This window comes from Delphinapterus leucas, chromosome 11 (assembly GCF_059928025.1).
Source record: "Delphinapterus leucas isolate spDelLeu-1000000601 "Yukka" chromosome 11, BTC_Dleu_Yukka2, whole genome shotgun sequence".
In the NCBI taxonomy this organism is placed as follows: domain Eukaryota; kingdom Metazoa; phylum Chordata; class Mammalia; order Artiodactyla; family Monodontidae; genus Delphinapterus; species Delphinapterus leucas.
This window is the reverse complement of record NC_143139.1, coordinates 40983055-41003211: the sequence shown is the minus strand read 5'-3', so window position 1 is coordinate 41003211 and position 20157 is coordinate 40983055. Positions and strand designations below refer to the sequence as shown.

Sequence of the window (20157 nt, the reverse complement as noted above, 5' to 3'; positions counted from 1 at the left end):
TGCCTGTAATTCCAGGGAATTTGTGGACCCCGGGATAAACCACCCTACCTTGAGGGCTTTGGGACTCTAGAGGTACTTTCAGCAATGTTCAGTTCGGCAAAGAAAGAAAAAACCCTCAGATCTGTGGTCAGACATCTCTGCAGTCCACGTTTGACCATTTGATCAGATCACCTGGCTCTCATTATACACACACACACACACACAATGGCTGTGTCTCTGCTGAAATTCAATGTCTTTGCTCTCTGTTCTCCTATCCAGGTGCCCGGCAGCACGGTTTGACCACAAGTGTACGGGCATTTGATACTGGGGGGCGGGTATCAGAAAGAGGCCCTGTGCCGGGCTGGGGAACTTTTTCTTTCCCGCTTCACAGTCCGTCCCCAGGCACAGACTTCCCTCCTGCATGGCTAGGTCAGCAGCCGAGGGCCACTCTTGGTCTGGCACATTCCACAAGCTCCTAAAACCTGTCGTCCCCCCCCCCCCCCGCAAGCCTGTCAGTCTACCATGCCCCAGACACGGCAACCCCTTGTCCAAAGAGGCCGAGTAGGAGAACATACGCCTCCCTCCTGTGGGAATTCGCTAGATGGTTGGGAGGAAATCAGACACTTACCAAGGACCCAGAGAGCCGAGATATGAATAGGATCCTCTGTGAGCAAGTTCCCCAAGGAGAGAGGAGGAGTGGGGAGATGGGGTTGGCCTGGGAGAGGGGCTGTAGGAAGGGAAGAGGAATCAGCAGGGAGAGGAAAGGAGAGGAGGTGTGTGTTTCCTGAAGTCAGGAAACACACTGTGAGAAACGCAGGGGAGGAGACATTGGGAGCACTTTGGATTAGCCCATGATTTCCCCCACTGCCATCTCCCCTGGCCGGTCAGGACTGAAGTGAGTGGCAGTTCCTCTCGTGGCCCCCTGAACTCCTAAGAGACACCAGTAATGCAAGTTAGGAATTATTCAAAGCCTCCAACTCTAGTTGAATTACAACTTCCAGTGTCTATTCTAACAAGTAAAGTCGCTTTATTACTGCTATTTCTTACCTCTTTCCTTGTTTTATAATATAGGAAGATGTCTCTGTAGTAACCCTATGTCCTGGATTTTCTAGGAAAGTTTCCATTCAATATTTTCTTCGCCATAAAGAAATTCTATTCCCGCATGTCAGTTTCACCTGCCAGTTTAATCCTCACGCTTGGAGATGGAAAGAGGCTGATAATGAGTCCTGATTTGGGTTCCAAAATATAGCCCAGTGTCTAAATGTTCCATCTGGGCGGGAGGATTGTAGAATACGCCCAAAGGGTGTTACACTCGTTCCTTTCTCCTGTTCTCCTTGCAAAGGGATTAATCAAGAAAAATTTCCCCATTGCAGTTCGATTTGAGGCTGGCTAGAGTATAGATGGGCATGAAATGAAAACAGCATAAAAGGAGAGAGGAAAAGTTAAGAGAGGAAGTCCTCCCTACAAGAAAGGCTTTCTGTTTTGTTTCTTGTTTCTAGATTTTTCAGCAGCCAAAGTAGAGAGGGAGAGTCCACACGAGAAGCATAAATAAAGGCGGTTCACTGATGTGCTTAATAGTATTTATCAGTACCTACTGAGCACCAGACCCTGGGCAGGCTCCAGGGGTATAACAGTGAACAGTTGAACAAGGTGTCTGTCTTTTTAGAGCTTACTTTTTTAATGGGAAAGACAGAAAATAAATAATTGCAGGTAATAATAAGTGCTATGAAGAAATTAAATTAGAAGAAAAATAAGAATGCAGGTGATTAGGCAGCTTTTTTAGTCAGAGTAGCCAAGGCTACTCCGAACGCTCCCCACAAAGGGAGCAGCCAGCGCAAAGGCCCTGAGGCTTAGTGTGTTAATGGGGCAGAAATAAGGTCAGCATGGCTGCAGAGAAGCGAGCAAGGCGGCAGAAACAGCACTGATACAAAGTGAGTTTACAAAGGTGAGCAGAACTGAATCACAAGACCTTTTTAAGCAGTAGTGTAGTGTTTGGAGTTTTGAATGTGTGTGGTGAAATATACATAAAATTTACCATCTTCACCGGTTTTAAGTGTTCCATTCATTGGCATTAAATACATTCTCATTGTTGTGAAACCATCACCAGAACTCTTTCGTCTTCCCAAATTGAAACTCTATGCCCATTAAACAATAACTCCCCATTCCCTAGCCCCCCAACCCCTGACAACCCCCATTCCACTTTCTGTCTATGAATTTGACTACTGGAGGTACCTTGTGTAGGTGGTATCATACAGTATGTGACCTTTTGTGTCTGGCTTATTTCACTTAGCATAATGTCTTCAAGGTTCATCCATGTTGTCACATGTCAGAATTTGCTTCCTTTTTAAGGCTGAGGACACCGTTGTTTGTGTAGACCACATTTGTTTATTCATTCATCCACCCATGGACATTTGGATCGTTTCCACATTTTTGACTATTGTGAATAATGCTGCTATCAACATGGCTGTACAAATATTTTTTTGAGTCCCTGCTTTCAGTTATTTTGGCTGTATACCCAGAAGTGGAATTACTGGATCATATGGTAGTTCTTTGTTTAATTTTTTGAGGAACCATCATACTGTTTGGATTCTTTTTTTTTTTTTTTTTTTGCGGTACACGGGCCTCTCACTGCTGTGGCCTCTCCCGTTGCGGAGCACAGGCTCCGGACGCGCAGGCTCAGCGGCCATGGCTCACGGGCCCAGCCGCTCCGCGGCATGTGGGATCTTCCCAGACCGGGGCACGAACCCGTGTCCCCTGCATCGGCAGGCGGACTCTCAACCACTGCGCCACCAAGGAAGCCCTGGATTCGTTTTTTAAGTGCAATTTTAAACCACCGTAGTGACATGATGTGATTTATACTTTTAAGAGAGAACTCACTGTGGCTGGAATGTCACGAATAGATTGGGAAGAGGAGTGTAGAGTAGAGGCCGGGAGACCACTTAAGACATGATTGCTGCAGTGACAGTGGGGATGGAGAGAGAGAACTGGCCATATTCGCTGAAGGACTGTTTGTGGAGGGGGAGAGGGGGAGAGTCCAGCACGATTCCTAGTTTAGAGCAGCTGGAGGGGTGCTGGTACCATGTATTTACATGGGGGGAGGCTGGGAGGGCAGGTAGGGAAGAAATCTGCGGCACCATTTCAGGCGTGTTAGGTTTCTGGTTTTGTTAGACATCCAAGTGAAGATGGCAAGGCCAGGAAAAAAGGCCCAGGAGCATCTGCATATAGATGGTATTTCAGACATGGCACTGAGTATGGCATGTGGGGGGGGGGGTCACAGGAGTCTCATAGACTCCAGCCGTGAGGAATGAAGCCGGGCCAGGGTGGTGTGGTGTTGAACCTAAATGAGGAGGGTCTCATCTAGGGGACATAAGGGAAAATGGTTGGGACCGTCTGTCTTTCCACACTCGGCTCTGCTGCACTCAGTTCTTGGGTTTATGTCCAGTGGGTCCAGGGAGGGGCCTGACTTAGGAGAGCTATCTCACCCCGCCGCCCCCCACCATCAAAGGGCCTTAGGCTCACCCTCAGAATTCCCAGGTCCCACCTAGCCACCTGAGATAGGAGGGAAGGCATGGGAGAAGGGCTCTGTAGAGCTCAGGCTGCCCTGACGCTCACAGCTCAATGCTTGGCGTGCTCTTACCGCAAAACCCACTTCCTATGATGTTTTGTCCCTGGGTTATCTCCACCACCATGAACTTCCTGTAAGCACAGTTATGTTCTCAGGGGAAATGTCCGCCAGCAGCCGCGCCGAGAAGGTAAGTCTCCCGCACGGGGATCCTCCCACCTCCCTGTTAGAGCCAGCACTCGGGGCTGTACTTGGAGGATGAGCCTAGAAGCTCCATGAAGGCAGGACCCAGACCCCGGCCCTCCCTGCCCAGGATGGTGGCTGGCACCTGGCAGTGTGTTCACAGGTGTTTGCTAAGTGAGTGCTGGGCTGAAGCTGCCAAATGAGGCTAATTTTGATTCATAAACACGGGGGACAATACTGCCTATTTCATAGCGCTTTAATCTTTACAGAGAAGATTAAATAAGAAAGTTAAGGCTTCCCTGGTGGCGCAGCGGTTGAGAGTCCGCCTGCCGATGCAGGGGATGCAGGTTCGTGCCCAAGTCCGGGAAGATCCCACATGCCGCGGAGCGGCTGGGCCCGTGAGCCGTGGCCGCTGAGCCTGCGCGTCCGGAGCCTGTGCTCCGCAATGGGAGAGGCCACGACAGTGAGAGGCCCACGTACAGCAAAAAAAAGTCAACATGGAAGCACCTAGTTCCATGAGTGGCACATAGTAGTGCTCAAGTATTTGGGCTGTGTGTGTGTGTGTGTGTGTGTGTGAGTGTGTCAAAGTAGAGAGAGAGTGACTTCCCTGGCGGTCCAGTGCTTAAGAGTCCGAGTTTCCACTGCAGGGGGCCCGGGTTCCATCCCCGGTGGGGGAACTAAGATCCCTCATTCTACGCGGTGTGGCCAAAAAGAAAAACAAAACGAGTAGAGCGAGAGATCAGTCACGCCTCCACAAAACTGACTTCGGACCCCAGTTTGTGTGACACGGCATGGAGAGCGAGGCTTAAGCTCTGGGCCGATCCCACAGCCCTCAAGAGAAAGGACACAGTCAGCCGCCACTTCTGAAACCACAGGCAACTCCATTCTGCACAGCGGGGAACAGAACAGTGGCACAGGTAAACCAAAACAGCAGGTACTGAAACATCACTAAGATCTGGACTATGTTCCAAGGTGCATTGCTTCAGAATAGGGCTATATTTAATGCTCTGAGGATTTCCGACTAAATAACAAGAGTCATGAAGTGAGCCCTCTCTCAGAAGGGGCTGGAGATCTCAGCAGATACCCCTCCCTTCAAAGCGCTTTCCCCACCCCCTCCAATTCCCCCTCCTGGAGACTCCCCCAGCCCTGCACCACCTCTAGCAGGTCACTCATCACCTACCCTGCCGTGGCCCGTTCCCTGGGTGGCCAGGCACACACTGTGCCTAGCTCACGGAGGTGCTGGGTACGTGGTTTTTAAATGTAATTAAAAAGCCGCTCAGCATCTTTTCATCTTCCTAAAGAATTCCATGTGCAGAGGAGGTAATAAAGAGGATTAGAGGAGGGACTTCCCTGGTGGCGCAGTGGTTAAGAATCCGCCTGCCAATGCAGGGGACACAGGTTCGAGCCCTGGTCTGGGAAGATCCCACATGCCACGGAGCAACTAAGCCTGTGCACCGCAACTACTGAAGCCTGAGCTCTAGAGCCTGCGAGCCACAACTGCTGAGCCCACGTGCCACAACTACTGAAGCCCACGCACCTGGAGCCTGTGCTCCACAGCGAGAGAAGCCACCGCAATGAGAAGCCCACGCACCGCAATGAAGAGCAGCCCCCGCTCGCCACAACTAGAGAAACCCCACGCGCAGCAATGAAGATCCAACGCAGCCAAAAATAAATAAATAAATTTATGTTTTAAAAAAGAGGATTAGAGTAAGACTTCTTGCTGCTGCCCCAGAAGCCAGAAATCAATACTTGTGTCCGCTTTACCTGTCAGACTTATTCTGAAGAGCCTGGGAGACAGGGACTCAGACAGGGAGAAATGACTGCCACAACCCCCAGGTGTGGAAAGGAGGGGAGGCCCAAGGCCTAGCTCTGAAAAGATGGGGGGCTGAGAGGGTGCAGAGACCAAGAGGGGCATCTGAGAGCCTTTGTCAGAAGTTGATACTTGATTTGAGACCAAAGGAACAACTCTGAGGTCCTGTCTCAGACATCAGAGAAGGCGCCCCAGTGAGCAGACACAGGATGGGCCCCACAGAGCCGGTGGAACGTCCTGGCAAGGCGGCCACGTGCAGTGGGACCACACAGGGGACCTCGTCCTTCCACCACCACCCCCGACCTTGGGCTTCTGTGGAGTTGCTCAGCGCAGTGTGGACGGGAGGGTTAAAATGCAGGCCTGCTGGAGGCCTGAGAACGCCCAGACTTGGTGCACACGGGGGATTAGGTTTGCAGCAAACTGGTGAGCTGGCGACAATGACCCTGTCCCTTCCAGAGTACCTAAAGGAGCCGCTGGAGCAGTACGTGAAGCAGCTGCAGGTGGTAAAGGTGGTGCGTCAGGAGGAACGGAAGGGGCTGATCACCGCCCGGCTGCTGGGAGCCAGCGTGGCCCAGGCGGAGGTGCTCACCTTCCTGGATGCCCACTGTGAGTAGAAGAGGGCCGGCCTGGCTCTGTCCCCCTTCCCTCCCTGGCAGAATGAAGAGCTGGGACCATGGCCTCAGCAGAGCACCTTCAGCTCTGCTGTCCCAGGATCGAAGCAGGCTTGGGACTCCCCTAACTTCTTCTACCCCTTTCTCACCCCAGTGCCAAGGATGGTTATCAGGAGGTACACACAGCCCAAAAACAACTGGTAACCCCACAGTTGCTGGGAGTGTGTTCTGGAGCCCCAGACGCTCCTCTCTCCCCCCACCATCTGAACCTCATTCTGAGCTCAGCCCCCCGGAGAGGCCTCCTGTCGCCACTGGGCACTGGTTGGCATGGCACTTTCCTGCAGGGCCACGTGGGGCCAGGAAGGCCTGCTTCTTGCCCCAAAACAAAACACTTTCCCACCATTGTCAGGGAAAGAAATGTTCCCTAAAAGCAGTGATACAAATTCTGAGAAGCTATAGCCTTGGAGTCAGAAGCCCTAGATTTGCGTCCTGGCCCTGCCACTAACCAGACCTCAGTTTTCTCTTCTGTTAAGTGGGATGAGGATGCCAACCTTACTCACCAACAAAATGAAGGCTAAATCAAGTCATATATGCAGTTCATCGAAAATCCCAAAGGGATGATTATTCTACAACTGGAGCTGAAGCGTGAGGTGCAGAGATCCCTGGGAGAGGGGACACCCCCCTGTGAAACCCACACTTGGGTGGGGAGGGCCGACTGAGTGGATAGGCTACAGACCCTGAAGACACCCCTCCAGGGCCTTCCCTGTGCCTTTGGGTCCACCATGTTACTCCCCTGAGACCTCCATTCTTCCCTCCAAAGCCACCTCCACCTCTTTTGGGGGGAGAGGGCAGGTGTAGGAGGGTCCTGGGAGATCTCTGTCCACTCTCTGTGGCCGTGGGGCTTGCACGTGTTTCCCTGTCTACAGCTAGGGAGTGAGCACTTGTCATCCTGGGGCTCCCCGCTGGTGGCGGGCACGGGCTCAGCTGTGGGCAGGACCCTGACTGATGTCTCCTGGTGCCGACCTGCAGGTGAGTGCTTCCATGGCTGGCTGGAGCCCCTCCTGGCTCGCATCGCCGAGGACGAGACGGTGGTGGTGAGCCCAAACATTGTCACTATCGACCTGAACACTTTTGAGTTCTCCAAGCCCATCCAGAGGGGCCGAGTCCAGAGTCGTGGCAACTTTGACTGGAGCTTGACTTTCGGCTGGGAGACCATACCTTCACATGAGAAGCAGAGGCGCAAGGATGAGACCTACCCCATCAAGTAAGTACTGTAGCCTGGTGGGCCCACATCCTGGTCTCCACGGTCCCAGGGACCCGGGCCATCTCAGGTCAGCATTTATGAGGTGCTCTATGAATCACTTGGCATATTTAATCGTCATCCCCTATGCGGTAGGTACTGTGATTAGCCTGGTTTGCAGGTGAGAACATCGAGGCTCCTGGTGATGAACAGCTGGCCTCAGACTATACACTAGAAAGCGGTGGAACAAGGATGCCCATCCCGCCCATCTGGCCCCAAGCCCGTGTCCCCGTCATGGCTCTGTCCTACCTCTCACCATAGCAGCTGGCTCTCACTCACCACCTTCTGTGTGCCAGGCCCTGGGCTGAGGGCTTTCCACACCTTATCCCATTTATTCCTCCATACATGTAGAAGGGTGTGACTGCTGCTTTCAGAGAGATGGAGGGTAGAGGCCATTGTAAAATAGCCATTATAATAAGAGGGGGTGGTGTGCGCACCCAGGTCACCGTCTTTGAAAAGACTGCGAACATATTAGAGGAAAACGGACAGGTGTCCTGCCGTTTACCGTGTGCTGCAGTTGCCCTGAACTCTTTCGGGCAAAGGGCTACATAGCAGATATTGTAGGTTTTGCTACAAAAAATAACCCTTTCAAGATGCAAAGACCATTCTTTGCCAGAACCTTAGAAAGCCAGGCCAGCTTTGGCCCACAGGCCACAGTCTGCCAACCCCTGGGCTAGAGGGCAGGTGCTTGAAAGGGTAGCCATTGTTTGATGCCCAGCTGGGTTTGCCTTCCCCTCACGCACCCACCCTGCCCCTCCCTCTCCAGATTGCCTGTTGGTGTCGTTAGAGACCACAGACGTCTCAGCTAAACCGAGCTGGGGAGTGACTTTTAGAGTACCCTCTGCTTCCGGATTATCTGTGCCATTGCTTTCCTATACTGGTCAGGAAACTGAAGGGTCAACAAAATATATATACCAGGGATGGAGGGAAGCAGAGTTTGGGGATATGGTGAGCAGAGATAAAAGGGAAGGCTTTCTACCCATGCACATGCCCAAATCCTAAGAAATGCTGCCCAGAGCCTCAGTAGGGAGGGCTCGGGTGGGCCACGGGAAGGAATCCCGTGGTCCTGAACACAGCCAGCCGCTCTGTGTCCTTTAGAAGGGGCAGAGGGGAAAGGAGAAAGCAGGAGAGAGAAAAGAAATTAGAACTCCCTATAGACCCTTTGCTTGATTCATAGATGTCTTTTGTTTGAGATGTACATCAACAAAACCCCCTTCCCCCAAGCTGGGGGCCAGGCACACAGTGGCACAGTCAGGGACAGGGCACCTGGCCCCCACCCATCACTGACGTCCCCCGCTCTGATGTCCGAGGACCATACAACTGGAAGACAAAGCTCCAGTGTTTGAGGAATTAATTTGCTCCCTGGTCCAAATGCCCTGGTGGTGTGCAGGGCTTGCCTGAGGCACTTGCATAGTACCCACCAGGAGGCCTGCAGGCAGCACCCTCCCTTCCTCCATTCCCAAAGTCAACCGGAGGCCAGGAGGAGAGGTGAGGGGACCCTAAGAAGCAGGCCAGGAAATGCAGAGTGTTTCCAGAGGTTGCCTGTTGGTTATGGGTCTGCAGCGAAGTTCCCCGTGTAGAGTTTATCCTCAGAGATAATTTGTCAGTGGCTTCTTGGTCAGAGGGACCTCTCAAAGCCAAGAGACAGACCCAGGTCAGGGAAACCCTGAAGAAGTAGCAGGTTAGGGACTTCCCCGGTGGCGCAGTGGTTAAGAATCCACCTGCCAATGCAGGGGACATGGGTTCGATCCCTGGTCCAGGAAGATCCCACATGCCTCGGAGCAACTAAGCCTGTGCGCCACGACTACTGAGCCTGTGCTCTAGAGCCCGCGAGCCACAACTACTGAGCCCCTGTGCCACAACTGCTGAAGCCCATGCACCTAGAGCCCATGCTCTGAAACAAAAGAAGCCACCGCAATGAGAAGCCCCACGCACTGCCACAAAGAGTAGCCCCCGCTCGTCACAACTAGAGAAAGCCTGCACACAGCAACGAAGACCCAATGCAGCCAAAAACAAATAAATAAATAAAATTATTTTTTAAAAAAGGAAGCAGCAGGTTAGTTCCAGAATGCTCATCTAGGATCCCAGGACTCTCTGAGGCTTTCCTGGCCTTACTTGGGCTGGCTTAGAACCCCTGGGAGAGGCCACAACCAGTGACAGAAAGCTTGCCTGAGCTTGAGGGTTTCCCAACCGAAATTCCTTCCAGAAAGTGGCTGCAGGAGCCAACTTCAGGGTGACAACAACAGCCATAGGGTAACGCCAAGGCCCTGGGTAATAGCCTTGACCAGTCAGTCCAGTGCACACTGATTGAGCCCCTGCTGTGTGTGAAGCACCTTGACCGGTTCTGGGCTGACAGAGAAGGTTTCTGCATGGTTGTGCCACATGGAGCCACCCACTGAGGGCAGCAAAGCCCCATCCAAGCCAGCCTGGCATGGCACAGAGGCCAACAGCTAATGATCTCTGTGCACTCCTGCCCTGTCTGCCACCCCCGCCTTCAGCCCTTAGCCCAGCCCCTCTCATGAGCAACGTGGTATCTAAGTTCTAGATGTTTTTGTCAATTAATCTAAACATGGGTCTGTGCCTCCCTGCCTTTGTCTGAAAGCCAGAATCTTGTAGCCCCCAAATGCTCCCTGTAGTTCAAGATGAGCTTAATTTCACCTCGCTTCCTACTCTGTTTCTGGGAGCACCGATGTCCAAAAACAGTTTCACATAGCTTCTGATAACCGAGTATCTACTGTGCTTTAGGAACTTTGCTGCCAAAAAGCAAACGATTGTGGCTTTTCCCTCAGCTACTACACTGAGCTCTCAAGAGGACAAGATCTGTCTACTCTGTACGACTAACACGTAGCACAGGCCCTGGAAGCCCGTGTGTAACACATCCTTGGTTGAATGAATGAGTGAATGAATGCCTTTTAGAAGAGAGTAATGATAATTACATCTCTCCTCAACCTGATCTTAGAAGGTGAAGAGAACATAATAAAAGCTCAATAAACATTTGCTAAGTGCATAAGCTAGTGGAAGAGGGGCTGCATATCCCAGGTGAGAGGAGAGGAGGAGGGAGGGAGTTTAGGAGGCGTCATCGGTGAGTTCACAGCTTTCCACGCCAGGTTCTGGCCCCTCTTCCCCCCAGAAGATGCACATGCTTCTCCCTCTGTCTCTCCAGATCCCCGACGTTTGCTGGTGGCCTCTTCTCCATCTCCAAGTCCTACTTTGAGCACATCGGTACCTATGATAATCAGATGGAGATCTGGGGAGGGGAGAACGTGGAAATGTCCTTCCGGGTGAGAGTGAAGAGGGCTTCGCGGGGGAACCACAACGCCCCAGGGGACGGCCTGAGAACCTGTCTCTTAGGCAGTGCCAGGGATATCAGTTCTTCAGCTGAACTTGGAAGGGTGGCTGTTTCCCGTCATGGCTCCACCTTCCCTCTGCCCCTCCCTGTCCACGGCAGTAGGGGCTTGGGGGTCGGATTGGACAACTTGAGAACAAATTACTGGGCAGAACTCCTCAGAGGGAAGGGGTAATAGAGGTAATAGGAACCAGACATCTGGGGACTGGTGACATCTTTCATGATGTCTGTTGGAAAAGGGTTAGGGTGAAGGTGGAACAGGTCAGTAAGCAGTCACTATCCTTTTTCTGGAAAAATCAGGCTCTGCTTTCCAGGTCAGAGACCTCATGCCGTGGTAGCCTTAGGAGTTTCCCTCCCCCTCTGTTCAGCAAGCCCTTCATAACCGTAGGAGAAGATGATGGCCAAATTCTGGTGGGCCCCAGAACTGAGGGATTTCAGGAATAAGGAAAATCAGGATGAGGTTGGAAGAAGGGCTTGCCTCTCCATGAAATCTACACAGATCCCCATCCAGTGGAGAGTAATTAACAAGCGAATCAGCTTGTTTATGAAGTCACCTCCCACAGTGCTTGGCACATACAAGCACATCATTGATACCTGCTGTTACTATGGCTATGATTATGTGTTTCTGTTGCTGCTATACTAAAATGAATCACAACATACCTCCCAATCTAAAAACCCGAAAAAAGGAGAAGACACAGGTGGAAGGGATGTCGTAAACCAGCGCTCTGACAGAGGAGGGTCACCAGCTCAGTCACCATAACTCCCATGGTTCTGATCCTAGGCTCGTCCATGAGCCTCTGACCTCTGTTCAGTCTCTCTGCAAGGAAGCTAGTGTGCTAAAGGTCCAGGTGATCACAAGCCACCTGATGGTAGCTGTTAATTAATGATTTGATGCTTCGATTAGGTCACAAGTTGATCTCGATTTGGAGGAGCTTGAGTTTCCAGTAACACCTGCGTGAGCTGATAAAATCACATTTCCAGGTCAAAAAGCCAGGGGGGGCTTCCCTGGTGGCGCAGTGGTTGAGAGTCCGCCTGCTGATGCAGGGGACGCGGGTTCGTGCCTCAGTCCGGGAAGCTCCCACATGCCGCGGAGCAGCTGGGCCCGTGAGCCATGGCCACTGAGCCTGCGCGTCTGGAGCCTGTGCTCCACAACGGGAGAGGCCACAACAGTGAGAGGCCCGCGTACTGCAAAAAAAAAAAAAAAAAAAGCCAGGTGGCCAGAGCTCACAGTAGTAGATGTACATAAAATTCGCCAACTGGCTTTTCTCCAAAGTGGGCCCTGGTAACCCTCAGGACCCTGCAAATTCCTGTTTGCTTTAATCAGAGTGAACCAACATCAGAGAGCCAGAGATTGTGTAGTTATGGCCTGGGAAGAAGCCTGGTCAGTGTCTTTTTTTCCAGCGAGAGGGCGCAGCGCAGCATTTCCCTGAGTCCGTGGACCTGGGGTCTGGCACCCTGGGAATGGAACAGAGCTGCTTGCGGGGGGAGGTTTTCCCACCCACCCCCTGAAAACCCCATCCCATATCCTCTTACGGCAGGTGTGGCAGTGCGGGGGCCAACTGGAGATCATCCCCTGCTCTGTGGTTGGTCACGTGTTCCGTACCAAGAGCCCTCACACCTTCCCCAAGGGCATCAGTGTCATTGCTCGCAACCAAGTGCGCCTGGCTGAGGTCTGGATGGATAGCTACAAGGAGATTTTCTACAGGAGGAATCTGCAGGCAGCAAAGATGGCCCGAGAGGTGAGGGAGAGGCTGCTTAGGAGGTGTTTAGATGAATAGAAGGGCAGAATCCCAGCCCCTGGTCAAGAGCTTAATGACGACAGAGACCCACCCATCTCCACCACCTGGTGCCTTTACCCCTCAGACCTTGGGAGCTAGAGCCCAGGCTCTACTTTGGAGGCTAGAGCATGAGGAGAGGAGGCTTTGTTGTCCCTGCCTGGAGAGCCCCAGTATCTTTTAGGAGGGGAGGGAGAAAAGATTTGGAGGAAGAACCTCTTATGGGAAGAATGGCTTTACTCTGAGAAACTAGGAATTGAGGACTGGGAGAAAAGTGGGAGTTCACAGGAGATGGGGGTGGTGGTATGGGTGCAGGTCCCAAAGCCGAGGCAGGGGGGTCGGGATCAGATGTGGGGCCCAACTGGTCCTGAGCAGGAATGAACAGGAGACCCACTCTGGGAGAAAGTAGTCCCAGAAACTCTGGGCTGCTTCCACCCAGACAAGAAGGTCAAGGCTGGTGGAACTGACCCTGAGGGGGCTGGCTCGGTTGACAGAAATCCTTTGGGGACATTTCGGAGCGACTGCAGCTGAGGGAACGACTGAACTGTCGCAACTTTTCTTGGTTCCTGCACAACATCTACCCAGAGATGTTTGTTCCTGACCTGAAGCCCACCTTCTATGGAGCTGTGAGTCTTGAGAACCAATGTGCCCACCCAACATCACAGAACCCCCGGGAGAAAAGTTCAGGACCACTGACCCCGCAGCTGGATGACAAACAACTGATTTTTACTCTCCACGCTCCCTTATCCGGGAAGAGGACCGAGAGGCCACCCTGGGCTTCTAGAGCTAGCTAAAAACCTTAGAAGGAGGAAACAACCCCTAAACAGCGGTTCTCAAATACTCACAGGCCTCAGAATCACCAGGAAGGTCTGTTAAGACGCAGGCTGTTAATTCAGGAGGACTGGGTTGGGGCCTGAAAATTTGCGTTTCTAACAAGCCTTCAGGTGATGCTGACGGTCTGGGGATCACACTTTGAGAACCACTGCTCTTAAGGACATTCCCATATGCCGAGGGCTTCTCCCAGGGACCTGGCAGGTTGCCCACCCTGACCTTGCCCAACCCCTGGGCTCTGCACCTCACTTTACTATTCACTTCAGGCGTCTGCCTTAATGAGCCGAGGAGGAAAGTCACAGAGGAAAAATCCAGCCGTGCACATTTATTCCAGGTGGATCCCACACCACTAACCGAAAAATTCCTAACTGTGCTCCCCTGGTTCCCCTCTCTGCTCCACATTCTGCAGCTCAAGAACCTCGGCATGGATCATTGCCTCGATGTGGGAGAGAATAACAATGGAGGAAAGCCTCTCATCATGTACACCTGCCATGGCCTTGGCGGCAACCAGGTACAGAGCCCAGCCCGAGGCGAGCCTGTCTCTGGGGCATCTTCTCTCTTCACAGGCCCCCTTCCTCCGCTCATAATCGTCCTTTCCTGAGGACTAGGGTAGGGGAGATCCAGAGAGAGGGGGAGATACCAGCCCTGCCCCCAGTCTGAGGGGGAATGCATGATACCGACAGACAAGGTCTTAAGTGTGGACCAGGGGCATCCAGAGAGGAGTGGGCAGCAGTGCTGGCTGCTAGAGAGGGGCTGGGGGGGAGGATTGGTTTTTGGTTTGGTTTTTTTTTTTCCCACACTCCCCACCCCGGCAGGGAAGGATTGTTCATCAGAGGAGGCTTCCTGGAGGATGCCAGCTGCTGAGTGATGTTTTAGGGTGACTGGAAAATTTTTGAGCCCCTCGGCTACACTCAACTTCCACCTTCAATGCCTTCCCTACCCAGAAGGTACCACTATGATCCTAGCACCCATCAGTGACCCCAAAACATCCACCTACTGACATCTCACAGCTACCTGGCATCCTGGGAATTTCCCCCATGCCCTACAATGCCCAGCTCTTCCCTGAGGAATAACTAATAACCTCCCTGGACCCAGCCCCTCAATCTACCCTGAATGCCCAGCATTTGGTAAGTAAGAGGCACTTGAACCAGAGCTGAGGGCTTCCCTGGTGGCGCAGTGGTTGAGAGTCCACCTGCCGATGCAGGGGACACGGGTTCGTGCCCCGGTCTGGGAAGATCCCACATGCCGCGGAGCGGCTGGGCCCGTGAGCCATGGTCGCTGAGCCTGCGCGTCCGGAGCCTGTGCTCCGCAGTGGGAGAGGCCGCGGCAGTGGGAGGCCCGCGTACCACAAAAAAAAAACAAAAACAAAAACCAGCTGAAACAAGGAAAGGAGTGGCATGGGCCACTGACCAGGATGCCAACAGGATGTTCAAATGAAGACAAAGTCACTGGAGCAATTTCCTGTACTGCTGGCCCGCGTGGTGATTTTAGGTGGCACACTGATGAACATATTTTCAATAGTAATCTATTAGCAAAAAAGAACTAGCACATGATTTTACCAATAATGCTTTAAATGAGGCTCATTTTTTTTTTTTACCTTTTTTTTTTTTTTTTTTGGTCATGGCTTACAGCATGTGGGATCTTAGTTCCCCGACCAGGGATAGAACCCGTGCCCCCTGCAGTGGGAGCGTGGAGTCCTGACCACTGGACCGCCAGGGAAGTCCCTAAGTTAAGTTTTTAACTAAAGAAAAAACATTTAGTAACTATTATCTGTCATTCCAGTATCACCCAGATGCGGTGGCACATGAATTTCTAAAGTCTCGGCACCTACTCACTTTCCTCCCCAGGAGGCCATCTGTGGTTGGCATCTCAGGGCAGTTGGCTTTGGAAGGTGGTGGGTAAACTCTCTCCCTGCCTCTCAGAACCTCCTCTTATCTTGTGTTCTAGTACTTTGAATACACAACCCAGAGGGACCTTCGCCACAACATTGCAAAGCAGCTGTGTCTCTATGCCGGTGCTGACACTCTGGGCCTTAGGGGCTGCCACTTCACTGGCAAGAATAGCCAGGTACCCGAGGGTGAGGAATGGAAATTCACCCAGGTGAGTCAGCGGCCCAGAAAGCTCAGAATCAAGAGCCTGAGACCACAACTGCCCCCTCCCTTCCTTCTGCATCTTCTGCCTGAGATACTACGGGGTGGATCCGGACAATGTACAATAGAAAGTATGGAGAATGTGCGCTTGGTCACAGGCAGGGTTCTCAGGGCTTAAGTAAGGTTTGGTGATGGCTGGTTCTGCTTGATATAAAGATGGGGTCGGAAAAAAAAAAAAGATGGGGTCGGGGTTATGGTCCAGGACCAGCTCTGTCATAGCTCACGTATTTTTAGGCTGAACACAAGTAGATGAAGTTGAAGAGTCACTTGTGGTTCCTGCCTGGCCTCTGTGTGCCGGGCACAAGGCTGTGCACTCACATACATTGGTTTGGTTAATCTTCCAAGTAGGTGGTGTCCCCATCACTAGAGATGGGCCAGCCTAAGCTCAGCAAGTTTGTGACTGGCCCAAGACCCTTCACTAGTAAATGGTAGGCCTGGGGTTCTGATCTAGATAAATCTGACTCGAAAGCATGGGTTCTTCCCATTACACCACACTGCCTCGGGATAAATGATGTAACTTCTACAGGATTGGGCCCAAACCAGCAGCCCCCAGTGAGCCTCCACACCCCACTCCACCCCAATCCCCAGTCCTTGGCTTAGGGAAAGAGGAGCCTAACCTTGGAGCTACAGGGAAGGGAGGAGTCTGAACATGATCAAAGGCAGAAGGTGCGGGTGGGCAGCAGTGGCCCAGGTCTTTGAGACTGGCCATCTGGAGTGGGGGGTGGTCCTGAAAGCCGTTTTCAGTTAGCCCATGGTCCTGCCTTCCTCTGTTTCAGCCATTCATGCTAAAGCTGGGGGTGGAGAATTGGTACCACGCACAGGTGGAAATTCAGGCATGCATCCCGTCAGAGTATCTGGCATCCAAGGAAAGGAATTTGGAAGTGCCCTCTCTGTGCCTCATTGGGTTTCCTTTGCCTTTTGTCTACTGACCCCTATTTCATTGCCCCCTAGTAGCACTGTCAGAGGTCTGAGGCCCAGGCTGACCGTTTGCCGTGTCATCTTTTTAGGATCAACTCATCAGGAACTCAGGATCTGGTACCTGCCTGACATCCAAGGACAAAAAGCCAGCCATGGCCACCTGCAATCCCAGTGATCCCTACCAGCACTGGCTGTTCATCTAGGCCCTGGATCACCCCCCTGTGGGAGATCCCACAAGCCTCTTAGGAAACAGGATTTGGGGGAACCTGATGTTTGAGAACCTGATCATCAGTTCCCTGTCGGCCTTAAAGATGGATTTCAAACTCGATGCAAATCAAGGCAGGACCTTCCTACTCCTTGCAACAACATTGGGCCCATTTTCTTTCCTCCATGTTGGTGGAAGAGACAGTTAGAACACATAATACGTTACCTAGAGTTCTCCTTCTGCCCTAGAAACAGACTTGCAAAGCAGAGGAGGCAGCTGGGCTAGAGCCCAGGGCAGCAATGCTGATTTCAAGAAAAGTACCTCTGCAGCCACGTCCTGAATCCCTGATCATCTAGAACACCCACAGAATCCAGTGAAACAGTATATTCTACCAGAGGGATTAGAGGTCTAAGAGTCTCCCTTGCTAAAATTACCTGAAGCTTCTTGACAGGAATCGTTTATCTTATTTCATCTGCACGATAGTCCCGTGAAAAAGACAGGAACCACCGTGCCCATTTTATAGACAAGAACGCTGAGGCAGAGAGAAATAAAGGAGCTGGTCTGTATCCTGAACCTGGGCTCCTCCCACCACACCACAAGAACACTAGGCAACTAGCCATCAGCTCCCCATTCTCTCTTCCCTCCAGTCTGATCATTTCTGGCTGGCTCGTCTCCATAAAGCCTAGAGCAGTGCAGCCAGGTAGCTGTGAGGGAGACCATATTTAGGAATCACGAGATGTTCGGTTTTGAAAGAAAACTTGTGGAGCCAGTGATTCTCAGGTTTAAGTCCCAGAACCTTTTTTCAGCGCTCCATGTATAATGTAGTTCAGAAGCAAAATAGCCACGGATGAAAATGAGGGTGGGTGAGGGCATTGCCCACCAGCCCCTGAACTTTTCTGAAAGTCTGCAAGCACAATTTGAAAATCATCGTTTTAGTCCAGCCCTATCATTTTCATATTATGAAACCAAGGCCAGATAAGTGAAGTTATTTGCCCCAGGCCACACAACCATGTATCGGCAGCCCTGAGGCTAGGACCCAGATAAGGCTAACAAGAGCCCTGAGAAGTCTGAAGAAGCCGGGACAGCAGGTAGTGTGGAGCACGACTGCGTGACGCCTCGTCTGCGGTTCTCGCGTGAACTCCCCGCACAGAGCAGACCTGCCGTGCGTGTCAGCTCTTTCCTCAAGCAAGTTGGACCCCACCACGCATGGCTGCTTTGCCTGAAGTAGAGAGCCCAGCTGCCCAGAGGACTCATTCCTTCTTGGAGGGCTTCCTAGTAGCAGGCTGTCTTCTTGGACAGCACCACATGAGGGTGCCGTGGGACCACAGCTGCCTCTGCTTCCCACGCAACTCCCCACCGCAGGAAGTCTCCTAGGTCCCATGGAGTAGCCCAGCCAAAGGGAGAGGAGAGAGTGGCCAGGACGTGTCCTGGAGTGGGGAAAGGGAAAAGTTCTTTCCCAGAAAGAGAAGAGAATTGCACATGAGATCCCACTGGAAATAAAGGTTTTATGGCATTGGTAAAGGAAGTTTGCACTGGGTCCCTCCTCCCCTGCTATGCCCCTTAGCTGATCTGTTTGGAGGATCAGTTGATTCAAGCTGTGAGGAATCACACACATCTGAAAAGTTCTGTCACAGCCACTGTCTCGTCTCCAAATATCCCCTGGCCCCCCAGATGTAGACACATGTAGACATGAGGAGATAATAAGGCTCTTCCCCCATGGAACTCATACTTCAGCTGGGAAAACAGAGAGGTAAGCAAGTCATGCCAAGCCTGGAGATGTTCAGAGATGTGCTACATGACTTAGAACAATTCCTTCCATTTAGGGAAGCCTCACAAAGTTGGTGACATTTGACCTTAGACCTCAAAGGATGGATCCTCAGGTAGGAAGAGCTCAGTAAGCAAAGGTCTCAAGTGTGAGAAAAGTCGCAGAGGGACAACAGTACAAGTGGATGCAGGGAACCAGGAGGACTGAAGGGTGGGGGCGCAGTGAATGTAGAAGCTAGAAGGTCAGGACCACACTATGGCTTTCATGAGCCCTAGGCACTTGTGCCTTCATTAAAAAAGTGGTAAAGAGTATGTTTTACAACTGCATTGATATAACAACGAATATAATCCAGGATGATTGTATTCTGATTTTAAAAGAAACTGAAACATTTTTGTGGGCCTAAAAAGTATTGTGGGAGCTTCCCTGGTGGCGCAGTGGTTGAGAGTCCACCTACCGATGCAGGGGGGACACGGGTTCGTGCCCCGGTCCGGGAAGATCCCACATGCCGCAGAGCAGCTGGGCCCGTGAGCCATGGCCGCTGAGCCTGCGCGTCCGGAGCCTGTGCTCCGCAATGGGTGAGGCCACAACAGTGAGAGGCCTGCGTACCGCAAAAAAAAAAAAAAAAAAAAAAAGTATTGTGGGCCTCAGGCACTGTACCTGCTGTGCTTACTGGGTTAGTCGGCCCTGTAGAACAGTGGCTTGGGGCCCAACTGAAAAGACTTTGAATGCCATGCTAATAAGTCCAGTAAATCCTAGGGAGCCTTAGTCCTTAACTCCAATCTTAGCCCTACTCTTGGTTGCATTCAACATCCAAACATTTACCAGGCACTGTTTGTTTGCTATGTATCCTAATATCGCTCATACTCTCTATAGCATCACTCAAGAGCTCTCCAGCCCAATCTCACGTTGCATGCCCAACTGAGGAGCCCTGCTGTGGTGCTCAGTTTCCTCACCCCGACCACACAGCAGCAGAGCATCTCGCAAGGGCGGTCAGCTAAGGGTAACCCACGGGGACTGAGAGATGCAGCAGGTTTGGGGCTGAAGGGAGGACTAGGGAAGAGAGGTGCTCAAGAAGAGGGAGAGGGCACGAACAGGGAGGTGGGAGGACTCAAGAAACCAGCTTCTTGGCCTCCCCTTAGCCGAGGATAGCCTTGCCCTAACCCCACATCTGCACTATTAAAATCCACCCCTCTGACCATTCTCAGGCTAACCTAAAACCTTAAGTCCTGCTTTAAATCTTTTTTATTTATTTATTTATTTTTGGTTGCGTCGGGTCTTCGTTGCTGCGCGCAGACTTTCTCTAGTTGCGGAGAGCGGGGGCTACTCTTCGTTGTGGTGCGCGGGCTTCTCGTTGCAGTGGCTTCTCGTTGCAGAGCACGGGCTCTAGGCGTGCAGGCTTCAGGGGTTGTGATTCACGGGCTCAGTAGTTGTGACTCACAGGCTTAGTTGCTCGGCAGCATGTGGGATCTTCCCAGACCAGGGCTCGAACCCGTGTCCCCTGCATTGGCAGGTGGATTTTTAACCACTGCGCCACCAGGGACGCCCAAGTCTTGTTTAAAATCTTGATGCTAACTAGCCCTGTGTTACTATCTCCTGGCTCCAGGAACCTCTCTCCCCTTAGCACTGCGTGGCTCATCTCCTCTGGGGATCTATTTCCCACTTGAAGAGTATTGGCGCCATTGCCAAAAATAGATAAATGTCCCAGAATATATTCTTATTTTT

General features: G+C 52.0%; 1 protein-coding gene across 3 annotated transcripts in view; it reads left to right on the top strand.

Moving 5' to 3' along the window:
- GALNT6 (polypeptide N-acetylgalactosaminyltransferase 6) overlaps positions 1-18195 on the top strand; it is a 35701-nt gene extending 17506 nt beyond the window's left edge. For all 3 annotated transcript variants that reach the window (XM_089920732.1, XM_089920733.1, XM_022572136.3), the window contains 8 exons: positions 5991-6140; positions 7175-7409; positions 10609-10726; positions 12330-12530; positions 13061-13192; positions 13807-13908; positions 15345-15497; positions 16555-18195. In XM_089920732.1, the coding sequence (XP_089776858.1) occupies positions 5991-6140; positions 7175-7409; positions 10609-10726; positions 12330-12530; positions 13061-13192; positions 13807-13908; positions 15345-15497; positions 16555-16668 (1205 nt within the window). In that variant the 3' untranslated portion in view covers positions 16669-18195. The remainder of the gene's footprint in view (positions 1-5990; positions 6141-7174; positions 7410-10608; positions 10727-12329; positions 12531-13060; positions 13193-13806; positions 13909-15344; positions 15498-16554) is intronic.
- The last annotated feature ends 1962 nt before the right edge of the window (positions 18196-20157 follow it).